At 34.8% G+C, this 18,886-nt stretch overlaps 1 protein-coding gene across 1 annotated transcript in view; it reads left to right on the top strand.

The window, feature by feature from the left end:
• LOC133187997 (general transcription factor 3C polypeptide 1-like) overlaps positions 1–18,193 on the top strand; it is a 145,013-nt gene extending 126,820 nt beyond the window's left edge. The window contains exons 38-42 of the mRNA XM_061323387.1: positions 13,063–13,185; positions 14,562–15,061; positions 15,294–15,486; positions 16,137–16,227; positions 16,659–18,193. Of these exons, the coding sequence (XP_061179371.1) occupies positions 13,063–13,185; positions 14,562–15,061; positions 15,294–15,486; positions 16,137–16,227; positions 16,659–17,713 (1,962 nt within the window). The 3' untranslated portion in view covers positions 17,714–18,193. The remainder of the gene's footprint in view (positions 1–13,062; positions 13,186–14,561; positions 15,062–15,293; positions 15,487–16,136; positions 16,228–16,658) is intronic.
• The last annotated feature ends 693 nt before the right edge of the window (positions 18,194–18,886 follow it).

Below are 18,886 nucleotides of genomic sequence, written 5' to 3'. Positions count from 1 at the left end.
TTTAAAAATCTTCTTCTTAAGAACAGTAAAGCCATGATTGGTCATATTGATATGGAAGCATCCTCAGGTAGTGTAGATTCAAGTCAACTATCCCGGGGGGATAGTATGGGGCCACAATGGGGGATCAAAGTTTTTCATAAAAGTATATAGAAAAAACTTTAAAATTCTTCCTCTCAAGATCAGCAAAGTCATGACTGGTCATATTTAAATGGAAGCATTCTCAGGTAGTGTAGATTCAAGTTTGTTCAAATCAGGGCCCCCAGGGGTAGGGTGGGGGCACAATGGAGGATTAAATTTTTACAAATGAATGTATGGGAAAAATTCTTCTGCTCAAGGATAGCAAAGCCATTCGTTATATTGATATGAAAGCATCATCAGGTAGTTTAAAATTTCCCCCCTCCCCCCTGTAAATTTTTCAATACTGAACCGATTTTTGCTTTTTTTCTCCTAGCCAATGTGCTCAGGTGAGCGATGTGGCCCATGGGCCTCTTGTTGTTTTTATAACAGCCGATCATGTAGCTCGGTCGGTAGAGCGCTCGCTCCATGAGCGGAAGGTCGTGTGTTCGAATCACGGCCGCTCCTGACCTAAATCGATAAAATTTAGCTTACAACTGTTTCTTTGCCAAGCGCTCGGCACTTTGAAGTGAAAGTTGCAGGTCCTTTTTATGAGACCTTAAAAAAGAGGCCCCGTGTCAAGGTAGACGTAGGCACGATAAAGAATGCTCACTGACCCTCAGTGCCGAGTAAAAGTCTAAATTTGAAGCCCTTCATCGGTATATAGTGGCGTCTCTATATGAGGGAAATATTCTCGAACTGGACGTAAAACAACATACAATCAATCAATTCAATCGTGTTTATATCCAAACCACCAATTAGCAAATTGCTGTGTGTCATGTCTCTATCATTAAGATGACAAATGCAAAAGTGTTTTTTTTTAATGTATAAACATAATGATTAGTATTTTGATGTTTTTATAAGGTAGTGGCATTGTTTATCTTTCATAAACAACACAATGATCAAAGCTGCAGATTGAACATTTCTGACATGACCAGTTGAGAAATTTATGAAGTCCTTTTTGTTTTAATTATACCCACGCAACAAGTTGCGTGAGGTAAAATGTTTTTGACCCGTCTGTCCGTCAGTCAGTGTGTCAGTCAGTCAGTCCCGGTTTTTTTTTTGTTTGTTTTTTTTTTTTTTTTTTTTTTGGTCAGCGCAACTCCTCTTAAACCGCTGCACAGAATTTGGTCAAACTCTGCAGATATTTAGGGCAAAATGTGTAGATGTGCATATTACCAGGAAATTCCGATTCCTTCATTTTTTCTGGGAATTTCGGCACTTTTCAACTTAGATTTTTGGCCATATCATGAATATAGAGATGAACAGTTTGTCAGCGCAACTCCTCTTAAACCGCTGCACAGAATTTGGTCAAACTTTGCAGATATTTATTACACAGTATGTAGATGTGCATATTACCAGGAAATTACGATTCCTTTATTTTTCTGGGAAATTCGGCACTTTTCAACTTACATTTTGGCCATATCTTGAATATAGAGATGAACAGTTTGTTAGTGCAACTCCTCTTAAACTGTTACACAGAATTTGATTAAACTTTGCAGATATTTAATTCACAGTGTGTAGATGTGCACATTACCAGGAAATTCCGATTCCATTATTTTTGCCTTAAGGTCAAGATCTAGTGAATGAAAGGTACCCACAGATTTCTCAAATTTGAGATACACAATCTTTTAATGACCCTTTACGAATATAGCTTGGTAAAATAAGCTGTATCCGGACATACTTTTGGGGTAAACTCATCGGAAAAAGCATATTATAAACTGCCCATTTTCAATGAAAAATGAAGAAAGTCGGGTATAAAAATGGGAGTCCTCTCCATCTCAGACAAAGGAAATGTATCAGTATTGCCTACAGTCTCTCAGAAAACGGTTTTTCATATCTTCTTGATCTCTACTTTAAAATGATATTAAACGGAGTAAGGGTATCGGGGTTACATATGACATGATTTCAAATTGAATTCCATAAAAGTGTTTTATTTTCTACATAATTCAATTGAAGCCGTAAAGTACGGGAAAAATTAATTTGCAATCAATTATGACGTCATAATGAATCAAGCACCAAGAAGAAAGGCTAAACTCATTTACTAGATCTTGACCTTAAGAGTTTTGCCCATTATTGAAGAAACTTTCCAGGTAGGTACATGTAGGTAGGTGATAAGGAAATCCACTGTAATCAGCTTTTGTAATGAAATTTTATGTGAATTATTTTATTACCTTAAAAGAGCCCTATTGATTTTGAGATCAAAATATGAATGATTTAACACACACACACACACACACACATACAATCTTGGATAGTTCTCACCCCACCCCACCCCACCCCCCTCAAATTGGTGCTTTGCCTTAAATAATTTCATAAGTATAGTGTATGAACAAATTCATATGACTACATCATAATTTTGTTTCCATCAATTATTTAAATGTGTAAATTGTCATGTTGGACATGGACTTGCACTCATTAAGAAATCGAAATCACTGAGGAATTTAAATAACAGTTGTCAGCATAACTCCTGCACTGAATTTCCTGAAACTTTGTATTTACTTCAGACATAATGTATAGATTTGTATATTACCAATAAATTTTGATTCCATTTCAGCCCAATTAAATTTGTAACATACAAAGATTTGAATGTCCTTATATGCAAGAAGTTTTGATGTAATGATTTTTTGCAAGTAATGCCCCTTTTTGAATTATGCTGTGTATTTAAAATGCACTGTGCCATTCATTACGTGTTGCATTGTCGAGTTTTTTTTTTTGGGGGGGGGGGGCGGGAGGGGCGTGGGGTATGTGAGCTTGCTCACTTTTTCTTTCATTAATAACTACAGCATAGGAGATGGACATCAAACATTAGAAATGGAGATAAAATTGAAATATTTCTACCAAAGTTCTCATGATTTTCTTTCATGAACACTTATCTGTTTATGGTAAATAATATCAGACGGGCCTACATGTATTATGTCCCTTTACAATGCACGTTATTTATTTAAAAATTTAACACGCCATGCATTATCGAGATTTAATACAGGATTTTTTTGAATATGTAGCTATAGACTATTCAAGACTGAAAATATGATGGGAAGCATAGAAGCTTATTTTAATCCTGATGCAAACTGACATCGAACATTTAGATATAAGGAGCGATTGTGGCTCGAACTAAGAACAGTAACTCATTAGGGAAATCCCCGAAATGCATAAGCTGTCGTAAATGTACAATATTTCCGATTTTGTTAAAAATTCGAGAATTTGGAGTACTTAACGATTACTTTGGTCTACAAACTAAAATTAAATGCTTTTTATGGAATCAGATGTACATATAAACGACAACTTTAGGTCATATTTATACCTTGAATGTAATCCGTATGAATACACAGTAATGAAATATGTCTTAGTAACTGGTCGTAATCTAGGCTTATGATTATACAAGATAATCCCCTTTTATGAGATTCATATTGCAGATAGGTTTTTTTTTAATTTTGGTTGAGTATGATTCGGACAAATACTTTGTCTAGCTTTTTGGATAATGTCCATTTAAATGCAATTATTAATTATCTACTTTAATATTTTTTAAAATGATATCTGTTGTAATAATAAATTATCTTCATTTTAACTTTTAAACAAACTGCTTCCAGGAAAGGTCACCTTTACAAACAGTCATGTAATCAAAGTAGTTTATTACATTTACAGCGAAATTACAGCGAAATGCTAAAAGAATATATCCTTTGAATTAAATTACCAGTAATATTTTCAGAGATATTATTTTAAAAGTGAGTGAGAAAATACCAAAAGTTGACATGTTCTGTCAGAAACCCGAGATTTCCCTTTCCTTCACGTAAATGAAAAAAGTGACGATAACGAACAGTAATAGATCTCGAAAAATCTATACTGATAGTACAAATCTTGAACCGGGCATAAAACACATAAATTCCAGAGGTGGGATCAGGTGCCTTGGAGAGGTAAACATTCCCTGTTGATCAGTCACACCCGCCGTGAGCCCTTGGTGTTCGGTAGGTAGTCAAATTCAGTATAAAAACAAAGGCCTAACAATTGGTATGAAACATGTCAGCCAAAATATGACCCAATGATAGGTTATATTTGCGAACAAGGTCATTATAACGACCATAGAGTTTACAAAATGCTGACTTTAAACGAGGTTGTTGAAATTCCTACAACATCAATGTACATGTTAGTAGCCTGCCTCGGTTTAAAATTGATCGTACCCGGAGCATGCTCTTGAGTATCGAATAAGTTCGGAGATGTAAACACCATATCCAGGTGATAGTGGGATATTACTTCATAAATAAGGAAAGCTGACGTTCGAAATGCTGAAGTCATTTCGTTTGTCTTACTGTTAGTTGTTAGTAGGCCTTTATCGTCTATAGTCAGTAAAACTCAGTATGAGTCAGTATAAAACAAATGTGGTAGACTCTGTATTGTCTTTTATTTCAAGTTTTCTGGGATATATCGAGTCGCGAATGAATGGAAGGGATTAACATTAATTGATAATAAATCGTCGATATATCTACATGTCGAGTTGAAGGCCACAGCAAGTGTTTTCTTCTCGTATAGAAGCTTTTCAGTAAATTCTGCTTCATAGGAATATAAAAAAGGTTGGCTAATAAATGAGTACATTTAGTGCCCATCGAAATCCAAAAGTTTGTTGGAAGACCTGGCCTCCGAATACTACATAAATGTCAATGAGGATCTTAAGCATCCTCTTAATATTAACTTCAGCTAGAGTACTTTTGTACAGAACCAGAATGATTTTCAACAAAGGTAGTTAACGACCAATCACAAGATACGAAAATTCCCGACTTCCATTTTTATTGAAGAAGCAGTTGTCTTTGTTATCAAAGAGCTTATTTTTTAATTTATCAAGAGGAATGGTTGTATAAAGTATTCAAAAATCGTATGTTTTCATGTTACTAACTTTTGACAAATTTAGCGATTTTAAATTTTCTGAAAGTTCTTTGGAGTTTTCGAGAATCCACATCTGATGTACATCACTTCCAGAATATGCAGTAGCACAGTACGTCTTAAGTTGTTGCTCCTTTAAAGTGATAAAAAGAAAATACACCCTATAGATACCGTGAGTGAAAACACTCGAACGAAGCATGCGCAATCAAATGATATGGTTCACTTTCAAACGAAGATATTGAATTCAATTATTTTCAATATTTTGAACAACCAAGTACTGAATTCCAAAACTTCTAAAATATATCTTACAATAAACCTATCATACACGATGCCTCATTTGATTCCCTACTACCTTATGTAAATAAACAATTAAGCTTTCATCACATTTGCACCAAACTTAACTCTGTCCCTTTGAAAGTTTTGAATAGTCTATTTGTAAAAGTCAAGGAAAGTCCATATTAAGATTCTTCGACACCAAAATACAGGCTCTGATCTATGATTATGGATATTGCAAACCATAGACTCTTTAAACCGCCACGTTTCACGGTAGAAAATACCGCTTAAATAACCCGTTTGTTCCATTATACTTCAATATACCAACAAAGGAATTGACGTTTATATAAGTAATATTCTTAATCACAGATCTAGAAAGTCCATTCTTGTATCCCACATTTCAAGTTGAAGTCCACGCCTTGTATTTCTTACAAATATACATCGACAATTACTCACAAACTTTTTGATTATAAAAAAAAAATATAGTGCCTATATATCGAGCATCTGAAACATAATCCTCCGACGTGTTCATACTCATTTTCACCCAACAATTATAGTTCTGCTGGACACGTCATTACTGGTGACGTAAATATAGATAATAATGAGGACCTTAAATCACTTATTATAAGATGGCCAAAGTTTAGGGAACCCCGATCTTTCAACTGGCGTCATAATTTCATGAATATTATGAATTCAGTAAAAGATTACGCCAGATGATGGGCCAAATATGAAAAGAAGACCTTGATCCTTTGTCAAAATGGATTAAATGTATCGTATGGATGTGGAAATCGCACATAAAGCGATTTTGTATCGCAGTATGAAAACCATCTATCTTTCTGTCTTTGATAATGCAGAAGTGAAACAAGAATTTGATAGCTTATACGATCAGTATGTACTGGTCCTAGCTGACAAAGCAGGTAACAACATTGTCTTTGTTTGTAAGGCTCATTATTTGAATTGTATTTTAGAGGAACTAGGGTTTAAGTGGTAATCCAACTTATTCCTGTAGCTCCTATTTTAAGGAGGAAATTCTTCAAAACCATTTGTCAGTTTTAAATATTTTTATTATTCCCAACAATCAAAATGAATTTGAATTACCATACGTATACTGGATTCCAAAAATCCTTACAAATGAAGATACATAGCGGGTTCCAGTAAATGTTCTACCAAGCCTCGTTCTTTACGCCTCACTTAAAAATATCAACAGTAGTGAAGGAGAAACTTCAGGAGTAATGTACAACAGTATATTCGAGAAGTGGTGTAAATCAGATGCGGATACTTAAAAACTCCAAGGAACTTTTAGAAAATTTGAAATCACAAAATTTTAACAAAATCAATAACATGAAAACGTACGACTTTTCAACACTTTATACAACCATTCCCCATGATATTTGAAAGTCCACCCTTTTTGACATAGACAGCTACTTTTTCAATAAAAATGGAACTCGTAAACATACTAACCTTGTCGTTGGTCATTTGCAAAATTATTTTGTGAAAAAAAAAAAACACTCTGATTGTACACACAAGTACTGTAAGTTGATATTAAAAAGATGCCTGAGTTTCTGATTGACAAAATCTATATCGTTTTTGGAGATCAGGTCTTCCAACAATCTGCTGGAATTCCACTGGGTACCAATTGCGCCCCCTTATTAGCAGACCTATTCTTGTATCCATATGAAGCAGAATTTATTCAAAAACATACATGAGAAGAAGGAAACACTTACTGTGGCCTTCAACTCGACATTCAGATATATCGACGTATTATCAATTAACAATAGTTACTTCCATTCATATGTCGACTCGATATATCACAGTGAGCTTGAAATAAAAGATACCACAGAGTCTGACAAATCTGTTTCATTTTTGGATATTTTACTATTTTAAGGACTGTAAGGGCAACCTAATCAAGCTTTATGATAAACGTAATGACTTCAATTTTTCAATCGTCAACTTCCCTTACTTAGGTAGCAATATACCCTTATCACCTGCATATGGGGTTTTTGTCTCCCAGTTGATTCGATACGCAAGAGCATGCTCAACGTATGAACAATTTCTAAAACGAGGAAAGCTATTGTCAAGTTGATGAAACAAGGATATCAACGGTCTCATTTGAAGTCATCATTTCGCAAGTTTTATTGTCGATGTCGCAAATACAACCTGTCATTAAGTGAAATGCTGACTGACGTTTTTCATACTAATAGTTAGGCCATTATTTACACACTGAGTTGTCTACGGATTTTTCCGTTTTTCTCGATCATGACAAAAAGCACACGGCGGGTGTGACCGGTCGGCAGGGGATGCTCACTCCTCCATGGCACCTGATCCCATCTCTGATTTTTTTTTTTTTTTGTAGGTCCGTGTTTGCTCTGCTCTCGATTTGTGTTGTTTGAATTGTTGTTTGTATTGTTGTTGGACTTTAAGCTTGAATACTTTCGTTATCTCCATATTTCATGAAGATACATAGTGACATCTAGTTAATGTTCTGCAAAGCCTTATCGTTACTCCTCAGAAAAATTTGGAAGTGGTGTTAATAATGAAGATATTATGATAAACCAAAGAACTTTTTTGCAAGATTGAATATACGACATACTTTATAAAATCATTCTACATGAGAAATTGATCTTAATTTTTTTTTTATTTAAAGATTACTGCTTCAATGAAAAGGGGCAATCGGAAACATACATAGATCCAGAGGATATTCTATGTTTTGTAGTTTGGGTATGGAATGTATTTCACGAGTGGAACAAGAGGTTTTGATATTTTCACGAGTGCGAAGCAGGAAAAATCCTGTCTCACGAGTGAAATGAATTCCATATCCAACTACAAAATATTGAATGTTCTCTTTATTATTTTCTTTGATTTTCCCTTTGCCGCGGTCACACGGTGTCATAGTCTGTGACATCACAGTTGAACGGTTGAGATGTCTTAGCGAATGTGGGATTTTTAAAAAAATATTGTAAACAGGGATTTCAACAACATATTTGGAGAAACTGTTCTTGACCCGTATTTATGTTATGATTTCCATGTTGGTACATTCTGTTTGTCTGACATGTATTAATAGTATCCTTTCTTTCTTCTTATATTCTGTTTTTCCTGGACCCGTATTTACACTACGGTCAACGCGGATCCCGTATTTTCCCGCGCCCCCGCGATGGTGTTTTAATCCTTTCCGCGATACACCGTCGCGGTTTTTTCATCGCGGTGATCGCGGGGACACGAGATTACCGTGACGGTGTGCTATACCGTATTTTACTCAATGTGAAGTCGATAATCCTTAATGTCAAAGTAAGGATACCGTCACGGTCTCATTGAGTAAGGATATTTAATCGTGAATATATGAGATCGTTTTTTTTAATTTGGCTCAAACATGTTAAAGTCATATGTGGCGTATTTCTGATATCAGGCTTACTAAAATTAAAAAGATCTTTCTATTTGTTTTATTACCTTATATAAAGATAGGACTTTCCTGTAAATTACAAATTTAAATCAATCGCGTTTCGTAGATATTAGAAATTTAAAACAACCTCGAATTTTTATTTTTTAGCTCAGATACGCCATATGTAGCTTTAAAATTATCGAAATAATTTATAAAATCTTTTTTTTTTTTAGTCTAAAGGGTGATATTTGAATGATACTTGGCATTTATTCTATCAAAATATTATCATTGTTGTAGTTTCTAATAAGTAACCTGAATTATAATGAAGAGATCTATAACTCAACATAATTTTTTTGTTGTTGTAGTATATATCGATCCAATTTATAATACGCCCTTTTTTTCATCATAATAGTTTTTTCATATAGTATTACTGCAGTTTTTTTTTTTTTTTTTCGAATTGAAAATTGCATTGTGTATATCACTGGAAAAAAAAATAATAAAATGAAAACACAAAATATCTCGCCCAAATACCTCTTCCAACATGTTCAAATGTTATTTATTTACAATAATCCCGAATATTTGAATGAACGATATTGATCACCACCTAATTTGTTAGAATTATGGGCCTGAATGAAAAAAAAAACAGCTCTGTTCATCATGTTCATATATTCTAAAAGAAGTCGACATTAGTCTTTTTATAAAGCTAAAAGAATTAAATGGTTGCGTTCTCAGCTGATAATTAAGCAGAGAAGTCATGAATTAAATAAGTTGAAACTGACCAAACACGTGTACATGTATTACACAATCACAGCGTGTGCAGTGGGGCGTAGCTAATCCTATCGGTCGCCCACAATAAGACTATGGGTTCTCGGAAAATTCATGAGATGATCAAGCCCTTTTACGATAACCGTGTTTTCAAGCTGTAAAAACTGCATGTATAACATGACCATATTTCAGTAGCTAGTCTTGACCAAAATCACCCATCATACATAACTGTAGGTTATATATCAACTGATCAAACGGCAATCCTGAAATCACAAAAATATCGTTATACTCGTATAAAGAATTTAAAAAAAACAAAACAAAACAATAAAAGTCTTCTTTTTTATTGGTCGGCGATCTTCAAAAACTTGGGACTGTCAGAGTAATTATTGAAACCAAAGAGAAAGGTTCCACGAAACTGAAACTTTTAAATCAGTTTAAGGGAGTGGGTGTTAAATTACACAGTTTAATTTTGGGTAGAGAAACATGAGAATTAGTTTGCAGTGTGTGTGGGAGGGGGGGATAAGAATAAAAATCTAAAATAAACGGCGAGGCACATTTCAGGAAACTTGTCTGTATGTATATGTTTACACTATACTGTATATATTTATTTGATCAACACACTTCATAAATGCCCAAAATGTACATAGCATATCTGTATCTGACTAGCTACTGAAATAATCAGAAAATATGAACACCCTGATTAAACCCAGCCCCCCCCCCCCCTTCTCCTATCGTTGTCGATATGTAAATATGAGATACTTATTAAATCTATTTTTCTATATCATATAAATGCACAACACTTGCTGTTTGTTCAAACTTTCAAATTCTGGAGGAATTCTGAATGAAGTTTCATTTTTCTAATAGTTGCTGGGAATTTAATGTTGTATTGAATGAATGGATAATTTTGTATGAAATAATTTGCTACTTATAGAATGGACAAATTATTTTATAGTTTGCGATGTATTTCAAGTTTCACGAAGCAATTCAATATGAACACAAAATTTTGCATGTCCAGGTATACAACACAGGTAAATCACATCTAATCTATTGTTGTGCAGAGGTATGTGTATATGTATTACATAACACTTCCTGTCTGTGTCAGTGCCAAGGTTCTGACTGTGCGTACTACAAACTCGAACCTAGCCCGGGGGCACATAGAACCTTCTGTTCCAATTGTATTTTATCAGTGTAAATTAAATTTCAAAATCGAATGTTGCATATTTGCACATGCTGTAACATCCTCTGAGCTATTAATAACGTTTTTTGCCTGTAATTGAAGGTAATTAAATAAAAAAAAACCCCGTAAATTCAGGGAGGGGTATCACATGCATGAAGATAATGTGTGATGCCCAGAGCATGGGAAGGCAGTCACTAGGGTAACCGTCACTAGAGAACAATCAACTAATGAAAACTTAAACTAACTTTGAATCAGTTTTGATTTTTTGAAGTATCAGTTGATTATGGACCGAAAATTAATTAAATTTTCAAATCAAAATAGGATGAAGCTTGCTATTTACGAATAAACATGTATCTAAAGTAAATTAAAGTTTGAATGATAATATTTATAGACAGGATAGATATTTTTTAAATGATATTTTACACCCGAATCATAGTTTGTTTGTAATAACTGTATAAATACTGTACAAAGCGCACTAGATTAGAAGTCATGTTCAAAAAAGTCTAGTATACATATTGTACGTTCATACTTTTTCAAGTTTAAAATTTTTAAGGAAACTTGAATTACGAATAAGGAATACAGAAAAAATATCCATTCCTTTGAAGATTTTATTCTGAGCCCTTTTTTTTAATATTGCGACTATTTTACGTATTTAAAATGGTTAAATGAAGGAAAATTTGTTTTCATTTGACAATTAAATCATTGAGTTGTCGGATGATCAATAACTGTGATCTACAAATTTAATGCATATGTATAATTACGGATAAGTTAAGAACAATAAATGAACACTCAATATATACATGTATATACATGTCTATGTATATATATTTAGTTGTCTCCATATCATGCATTCTTTCTTTCCTTTTTTTTATTTTTGAAAGAGGCGTGAAATAAAAAGATAAATTAATCAAATATAAAAAGGAGACCTAAATAACTGCTAAGACTGGTTTTATCCTTTTAATTTTTTTTTACTTCTCTGTTGTGTTTTTTCTCGTCGGGGGAGGTAACTCGCGTCTATGAAGAGAATAATTTTTTCACCTGAGACGGATAACGCAAACCGCGATGGTGTGGATTAGTTGAGAACCCGTACCGCGAGAACACGCGGTTTTACCTGAGTTACCTGTGTTAAACCGCGATCAATTTCACACCGCGAGGACACGCGGTAAATACGGAAACCGCGTTGACTGTAGTGTATGCTATGGTTTTATGCTGATATATTATGTTTGTCTTTGACATGTATTCATATTATCCTTTCTCTGTATATTTGTCCTTGAGCCGTATTTATTGTATGGTCTCTATGTTCGAATATTTTGCTTGTCCTTGACATGCATTTATATTATCGTTTCTTTGTTAGAATATTCTGTTTTCCTTGACCCGTAATGATATTATGGTTTCCTTGTTATTATATAGTCTATGTCCTTTCTCCGTATATATTCCATAGTTTCCCACTTAGGATATGCTGGTGGAGCTATGAGACTAAAGTCTTCTTTTATTCTTTTCTTGAAAAACCTTTTCACAACGGTCAATTTGAAAGCATAATGTCACCTAAAAGCGTCACGTCAAAAAATGTATGAGCGAAGACGTAGAGAAATGTCATTGCTACCATTAACGGGCGCATAAACACAAACATGCGTGTAAAGAATCATTATTGAAAAAAAAGTTAAGTTTTATAATTTTTGCTCGAAATTAGACTGTGCAGAACCCTCGATATTACTGCCGTTTGACTGGAAGGCATTGCACTCCTGGTGTTTTATTATAGATATAACGTATTTTAATTACTGAAAATATCGTTATAATTGATAAATACGCCGACTCCAATGGTTAATGTGGTTAGATGTGAAGTCGATCCGTTTAAGAAAGTAATAGGTCGCGCTGAGCAAAGAGTCATTGATTTCATCTCTTCAATCAGTCGTCTTCGAAAAGACTGGGATAGTTTCTTTTTCTGCCTTTATGTCTTTGCAACTAAACAGTCGGAAGATGACTTCACTTTGAATATAAAAACGACAACGTTTAAATCCACCTCCATATTTATAAACGTTTAAATCTGCAGAAGGATGGAGTAAAAATAACCGGAGGAAATCACGTTTATTACATTAGCTTCATTCAGTGGAATAAGAGTTTCCATCTGTCTTGCTAGAGTGTATTTTGAATGGAAGTTAAACTGATGTCAAAAAGACCTGGCAGAGAGAATCTGGTGTCATTGACTTCTCCGGACAAACAATGGTGACCAGTCATACAATGACGACATGCTACATAGATTCTGAGAAATTATGAGTTTAATATACTTCATAATGATACATATTGGGGCCTTATTTCAGTTATTTGTAATAATTACTCTCGAAATAAAGATGAATATTTTCATATAGCTACCTGTGTTATTTATTTGTGTCGAATTAATTTACTTCTAGTCGACATTTTCGATTGGGTTTATTTAGGACATAGATTATCTTTTTTAATGAGGTACCTTTTTTATGTTTTTCAGGTTCTACGTGTAGGAATAACCAGTATAAAGTATGTCTCCCTGCCCAATTGTCGACCCTGGATTATTCACAACTATAGAGACACCAGAGGGCGCGGACACCACAGGGAGGTTGTGGCCGACGCGGTACGTTAAGAAATATAGGGGGGTTTTTTCTTAGAAGAAAGCATGGTTTATCACTGCAATGATTTCTGGGAACACATAAGAAAATCGGTACATGTGCAATGTATTTAACTGCACCTTTATCATATCTGGAAGAACATCTATGAATTACATTCTTTGAAACGGACTGCTAACATTTTTATTGACACACATTCATAAGGAAAGATTGATTTTATGGCCACTCGAGCAAACTGTATTTGATTGCACATTTGATGATTAGATTGCAATTCCGCTGGAAGATAGAAAAATATTTCATGGAATAGGGTCATTGTAGCAAGTTTTGCCAAATTAATTCTTAGATGATATATGTTTTTAAAAAAGTTAACGAAGAACATTGATTAAGGCTATTTACATGGTCATTATAGAGTAAAATTACAATGCTGCACTTCATTGATTTGGAGGTCGAAAATAAAAAAGCTAAAGTCATTTTAGCCAATGAAATATGAAAATAACGAACAGTAATCAAGCGCAAAAGTCCACTGAAACTACAAATTTGGAGCAGAGCAAACACGGACCTCTGAAAACATTATGGGCGGGATCAGGTGCCATGGAGGAGTATGCATGCCCTGTCGACCGGTCACACCTGCCGTGTGCTCCTGTCATGCTCAGGCAAACGGAAAAATCCGTAGACAATTCAGTGTGAAAATAAATAGTTTTTAAACGTCCCGTTGTATGTAATTAAGGATCACTGTACTTGTAACATAGCTGCAAACTATTGTAATTGCAGTCTTCTCGAAATTTATTAAAAGATTTACTCTGTCTTTAAAGTCGATCACCTGCAAAAGAATGGAAGAAAAAAATATTTCTTGTTTTATGGGTATGTTTGAAAAACGTGTATGTGTTTAAAATTAGCTCAAAGGTCTTTTGAATAAGTTGAGCTAAAATTAGTTACTTTTAATTTAATTTTATAAAATTTAATTAAATTTTCCTTAAAAATACTGTGGAATCATTAAAATTCGTGGGGGCCAATTTTCGTGGATTGCTTAAAGTTTACTGGTTCGTGGGGACGTGACTTCGTGTATTCTCTTATACATACAGAAGGAAATATGACTTTGTATTCATAGTTTATTAATTCGTGTTGGAATTTAATTCATGGATGAGAGGTACCTACGAATTCCACAAAAATTGAGCTACCACGAAATCTAATGATTCCACAGTACATTGTTGCAATTCTCTAGTAAATAAATATAATGTAGACTAGTCATATCTAACTATACTGGAATTGTTTTAAATGACAGTCAAAGAAGAAGAAAGATAACTCATTGTATGCACTTGTTATGAATAAGTTTTGCATGGAGACAAAAACTCACAATTATATATATTTTTTTTTTTTCATATAGAAGGAAGACAAGCTGTTTATAAGTAAAGAAATCGTGGATCATACCCAGGATGGCAGTGCTGGGACACTGGAGAGGTCTACAAAAACAAAGGCGGAGCAGCCATCCGAAAAATCTACACACAGTTCATCTGATAACCAAAGGTTCGTGGAGGAAAACTCTTCCACCATTCGTGTGGACACGAAGGCTACAAATACAGATTTAACTAAAACCTCAGACGATGACAAAGTAAGACAAAATGTCTGTGAAAATGAGTCAGCCGTGGCACAATTGACTACCAACAAGGTCTCGTCAGTTACTACCCAAACCGAACTTAACAATAGTCAACAGGATACTGAGTCAGAGACGGCGGTGAATGGTGGGCAGGAAGTAGACACTTTGAGCGGCAAAAAAGGAAAGGAGCTGATCACCACCAGAATAGGCCCAAACACAAGGTCAAGGTCACCCAAAAAGAAGTTGGTGGACGATAATGATTCTATTCCTGTTGGACCCAAAGCATTCAGGTCTCTTTCAGGACGGTTGTCTTTAATATTCAAATTAAAGTCGTTTGAAATTTCTATCATCAGACAAAAATACTTAATATTATTTAAGCATATACATGTACATGATGATTAATGCTTTGTAGTGTCAGTTTACATCAATGGCTACCCCCTCAAAAGAATCTTGATAAGATAATAAACGATTCGGGAAGCTGTATTGTACCATTTGATTAGCTAATGTGCTTTGTCTCTTTAGTACGTATGAGAAGATCCGCCTTCATATTATGCCGTGGAAGAAACCAGAGGGTTACCTTAACAAACCAGTCTTCTCCTTAATGCTTCAGGCAGTGCTGCTTTATATAGTGTCTAACCCTGGAATCTCCTTCACAAACATATGTGGACGGTACCTACCCTACCTCCTGCCTTGTCATCTGAGGGAATTATTGGAGGTAAGTTTATATTAAAGGTTCATTATTCCTCTTTTTATTTGCCCATTTGTGTAAAATTCTGCTTAAACTCTAAAAATTTTCAAAAAATAAAAAAATCTGTTTTTTGCAAAATTTGACAGAAAAGCCTTTTAACCTGATTTATCAAAGTAAGAGTTATTTCTCTTATTAGAGGGTCGGTGAACCTTATATGAAAATAACAGTAGACTGATGTAACACTGAAAATATGAAAAAGAGGGTACTGTGTCACAAAATATCAGATACTCAAATAATGTAATAGTTACAGATTAAATTTAGTCAATGTAGTTGAGAAGTAAAAACTTTTTCTTGGCCATATTATAATAATGCATCTAATAGTTAAAAAAGGACTACATCCATTTTAGTACGTTCTTAGTTGATTTTTTTTTTTTTGGGGGGGGGGGGGGGGGGTTGTAGTCCATCACAGTAGTCTGACAAATTACCGATTATAAGCAGATTTAAACTATTAAAAATGAACTGAATAAGAGGTATGATTTTACATTTAATCAGTAAAGGTATCCTAACAATGAATGCTGACGTTTACAAAATAAATTAATACTAAGAAGTTATCCAGAATATTTTATTTTGTAATTATAAGTGATTTCTTTCATATTCGCTGTATAACTTGTTTACAGATACTGGGTGAGATAGGATGCTTGTCAAAGACCATTTTGACCAGAGAACCTGCCCTGTCCGTATTTTCTACTTATCAGGCGCCAATACAAGGTATAAATGTTAATGAATTGTTTTATGAAGTTAAATGCATCTACTAAAGCAATTGAAATTTACTTACTATTATTTTTTGAGGACGGTTAATTTCTACAGAGGAGTTTTCTGTTATTTGTTGGTTATATTTTTAAATCGTTTAATGCGAGTTCAAAACCAAATCTAACAGTTTCTTGTCAGCCAAGAACACCTTTTGCTAAATGATGATGAAAATCTACCTTACAGAACCCTTTATCTAATTTTCCAGATAGAAAAAAGGGATAAAATTGGTCAGATTTATCTGCGTTTTAAGCTTTCAGAATGCTTATAACATATGAAAAAGTGTTGGAAACAATAACTAAATCCAGTTTGAGGGTGAAAAACCAGAATGGTTTATAAACTGTTATACGGTGTATGTGTTTTTCTTTTCATCTATTTTTGTATGTTTTCAGTGTCAGAGTCGGAGCAGTCATTAGAAGACTGTGTCTGTTACGAGGCGACTATTAGCGCCATCCCATTACTGGCTCAGTTCCTAGAGGAGGTCCAAAACACCGACTCCGTACAGCTGCACCGAGCCAGGAAATGGACGCAGTCTGACACAGGTACTGTGTCTGCTGAGGGAGAAGATCAGAAAAGAGAAGCTCATCAACAAGCGGCACATGATACTGTGACAGGTCAGGAAAATAGTTCCAAACCCACAGCTACTTATCCAGGAAACGTTTCAAAAGTCTCTGCTGCTGTAGAAACCAGTCAGGACTCTGTGCCTGATCAACAAACTATCCAATCTGTTTCAGAAGTCTCTGCTGTAGAAACCAGTCAGGACTCTGAGCATGATCAACAGACTATCCAGTCTGTTTCAGAATTCCCTGCTGTAGAAACCAGTCAGGACTCTACGTCTGATCAAGAAACTGTCAAAACTGTTTCAGAAGTCTCTGCTTCTGTAGAAACCAGTCAGGACTCTACATCTGATTGGCAAATTATACAAACTGTCCGGTCATTTCTAGAAGAAGGGGGAAATGGCGCAATAGGTCTTAGTGGAAGAGAGGATATGAAGACAGAAGACAATGAATTTGACATGAGTTCACAGGAGGGTATGGATATAGACCCAGCACCAGAAACTTCACCTATTGACCCAGCACTAGAAACCTCACATCTTGACCCAGCATCAGAGACCTCACATATTGACCCAGCATCAGAGACCTCACATATTGACCCAGCACCAGAGACTTCACATATTGACCCAGCACCAGAGACTTCACATATTGACCCAGCACCAGAGACTTCACAAATTGACCCAGCACCAGAGACCTCACATATTGACCCAGCACCAGAGACCTCACATATTGACCCAGCATCAGAGACCTCACATATTGACCCAGCACCAGAGAGTTCACAAATTGACCCAGCACCAGAGACTTCACAAACTGAACCAGCACCAGAAACTTCGCGTATTGACCAAGCTCCAGAGACTTCACAGTTTGAATGTTATTCAATAGACGCAACATGAGGAAGAGCGGAAGTGATTAGTGAATCTAGTCTGACATCTGAAAAGATATCAATCTATGAGGGATTCCTCTCAGCAGTTTCTGGAGGATAAGCCTTTTACTTTTTAACTATTAGGATTCATTTTGAAAAGAGTGGTTGTTAATAATGACTTAAATATAAAAGCCATGCTAAGAAAGATAGTATTCAGTGGTGTTTCTTTTAATTTATTAATAATTATTTGACTCTTAAATTAGCTTGCGAAGGAAGAGACAGAATGGACACTGGAACATAATTATGTATCTGCCTGTTAAAAGTGCCACACTGTTGAAGCACCTAATATTGTGCTGTTTTAATTTTTTTTATAACAATCATGTGTTCTATTTGAAGTGTTTGGAGAATGTAGGATTTTTAGGATGATGAGGCCGATATACTAGTATTTATTTTTTCTATATATCACTTGTTGTATAGCAAAGTCGCAATAAAATACATGAACATATCTATATGTAAGTACCCATCAATGAAAGACTGAGAGGAAATTTTAAAGTTTATTTTGATATTTGTTACGCATGTGGTATGAATATTACCTGATAAAGTTTAGATTTGTGTTTATCTAAAAAATTGTCCCTCCCCTTGGGGATAGGATGGGGCCGCAAAATGGGGTCAAAGTTTTATATGCAATATAAAGGAAATACCTTTAGAATTCTTGTCAAGAACAGCACATACTGATAAGTAAGCATCCTCATGTGGTGTAAATTTACAAACCCGTAAGAAGCAATTTCAGAAAGAGGAGTGGAGCACAACTAAACAAGTTTAAGTTTGGATGGCCACTAAAAAGCAAAAATTCCTTGAAAAAAGGTCATCAGACGTAATTATTGAGTGAGCAGACGTAATTTATTGAAGGTTTTTTTTTTTGTTTTCTAGAATACTATATATCGGCAAAATTAATAGGGCACAACAGATCACATTTTCACATAGAGTATCTTTAAACAAGAACAGCTAAGCCAAGATTAATGATATTCATGTGCTCGCATCCTCAGGTAGAGCATATTCAGTTTAGTTTAGATCATGGCCCGTGGGGTATGGTAGGGTCACGAAAGGGAATCAAAGTTATACCAGTGTAGGAAAATTTTTAAGAATGCTAAGTGATATTAATACGCTAGCATCCTCTGGTAGTGCAGAAATCACGGTCCCTGGG

The sequence above is a fragment of the Saccostrea echinata genome, unplaced genomic scaffold (genome assembly GCF_033153115.1).
Source record: "Saccostrea echinata isolate AGI-Se365-2 ecotype Australia unplaced genomic scaffold, CSIRO_AGI_Sech_v1 ptg000015l, whole genome shotgun sequence".
Lineage (NCBI taxonomy): Eukaryota > Metazoa > Mollusca > Bivalvia > Ostreida > Ostreidae > Saccostrea > Saccostrea echinata.
Note: the sequence above shows the minus strand (reverse complement) of the source record. Positions and strands in the feature narration are given on the sequence as shown.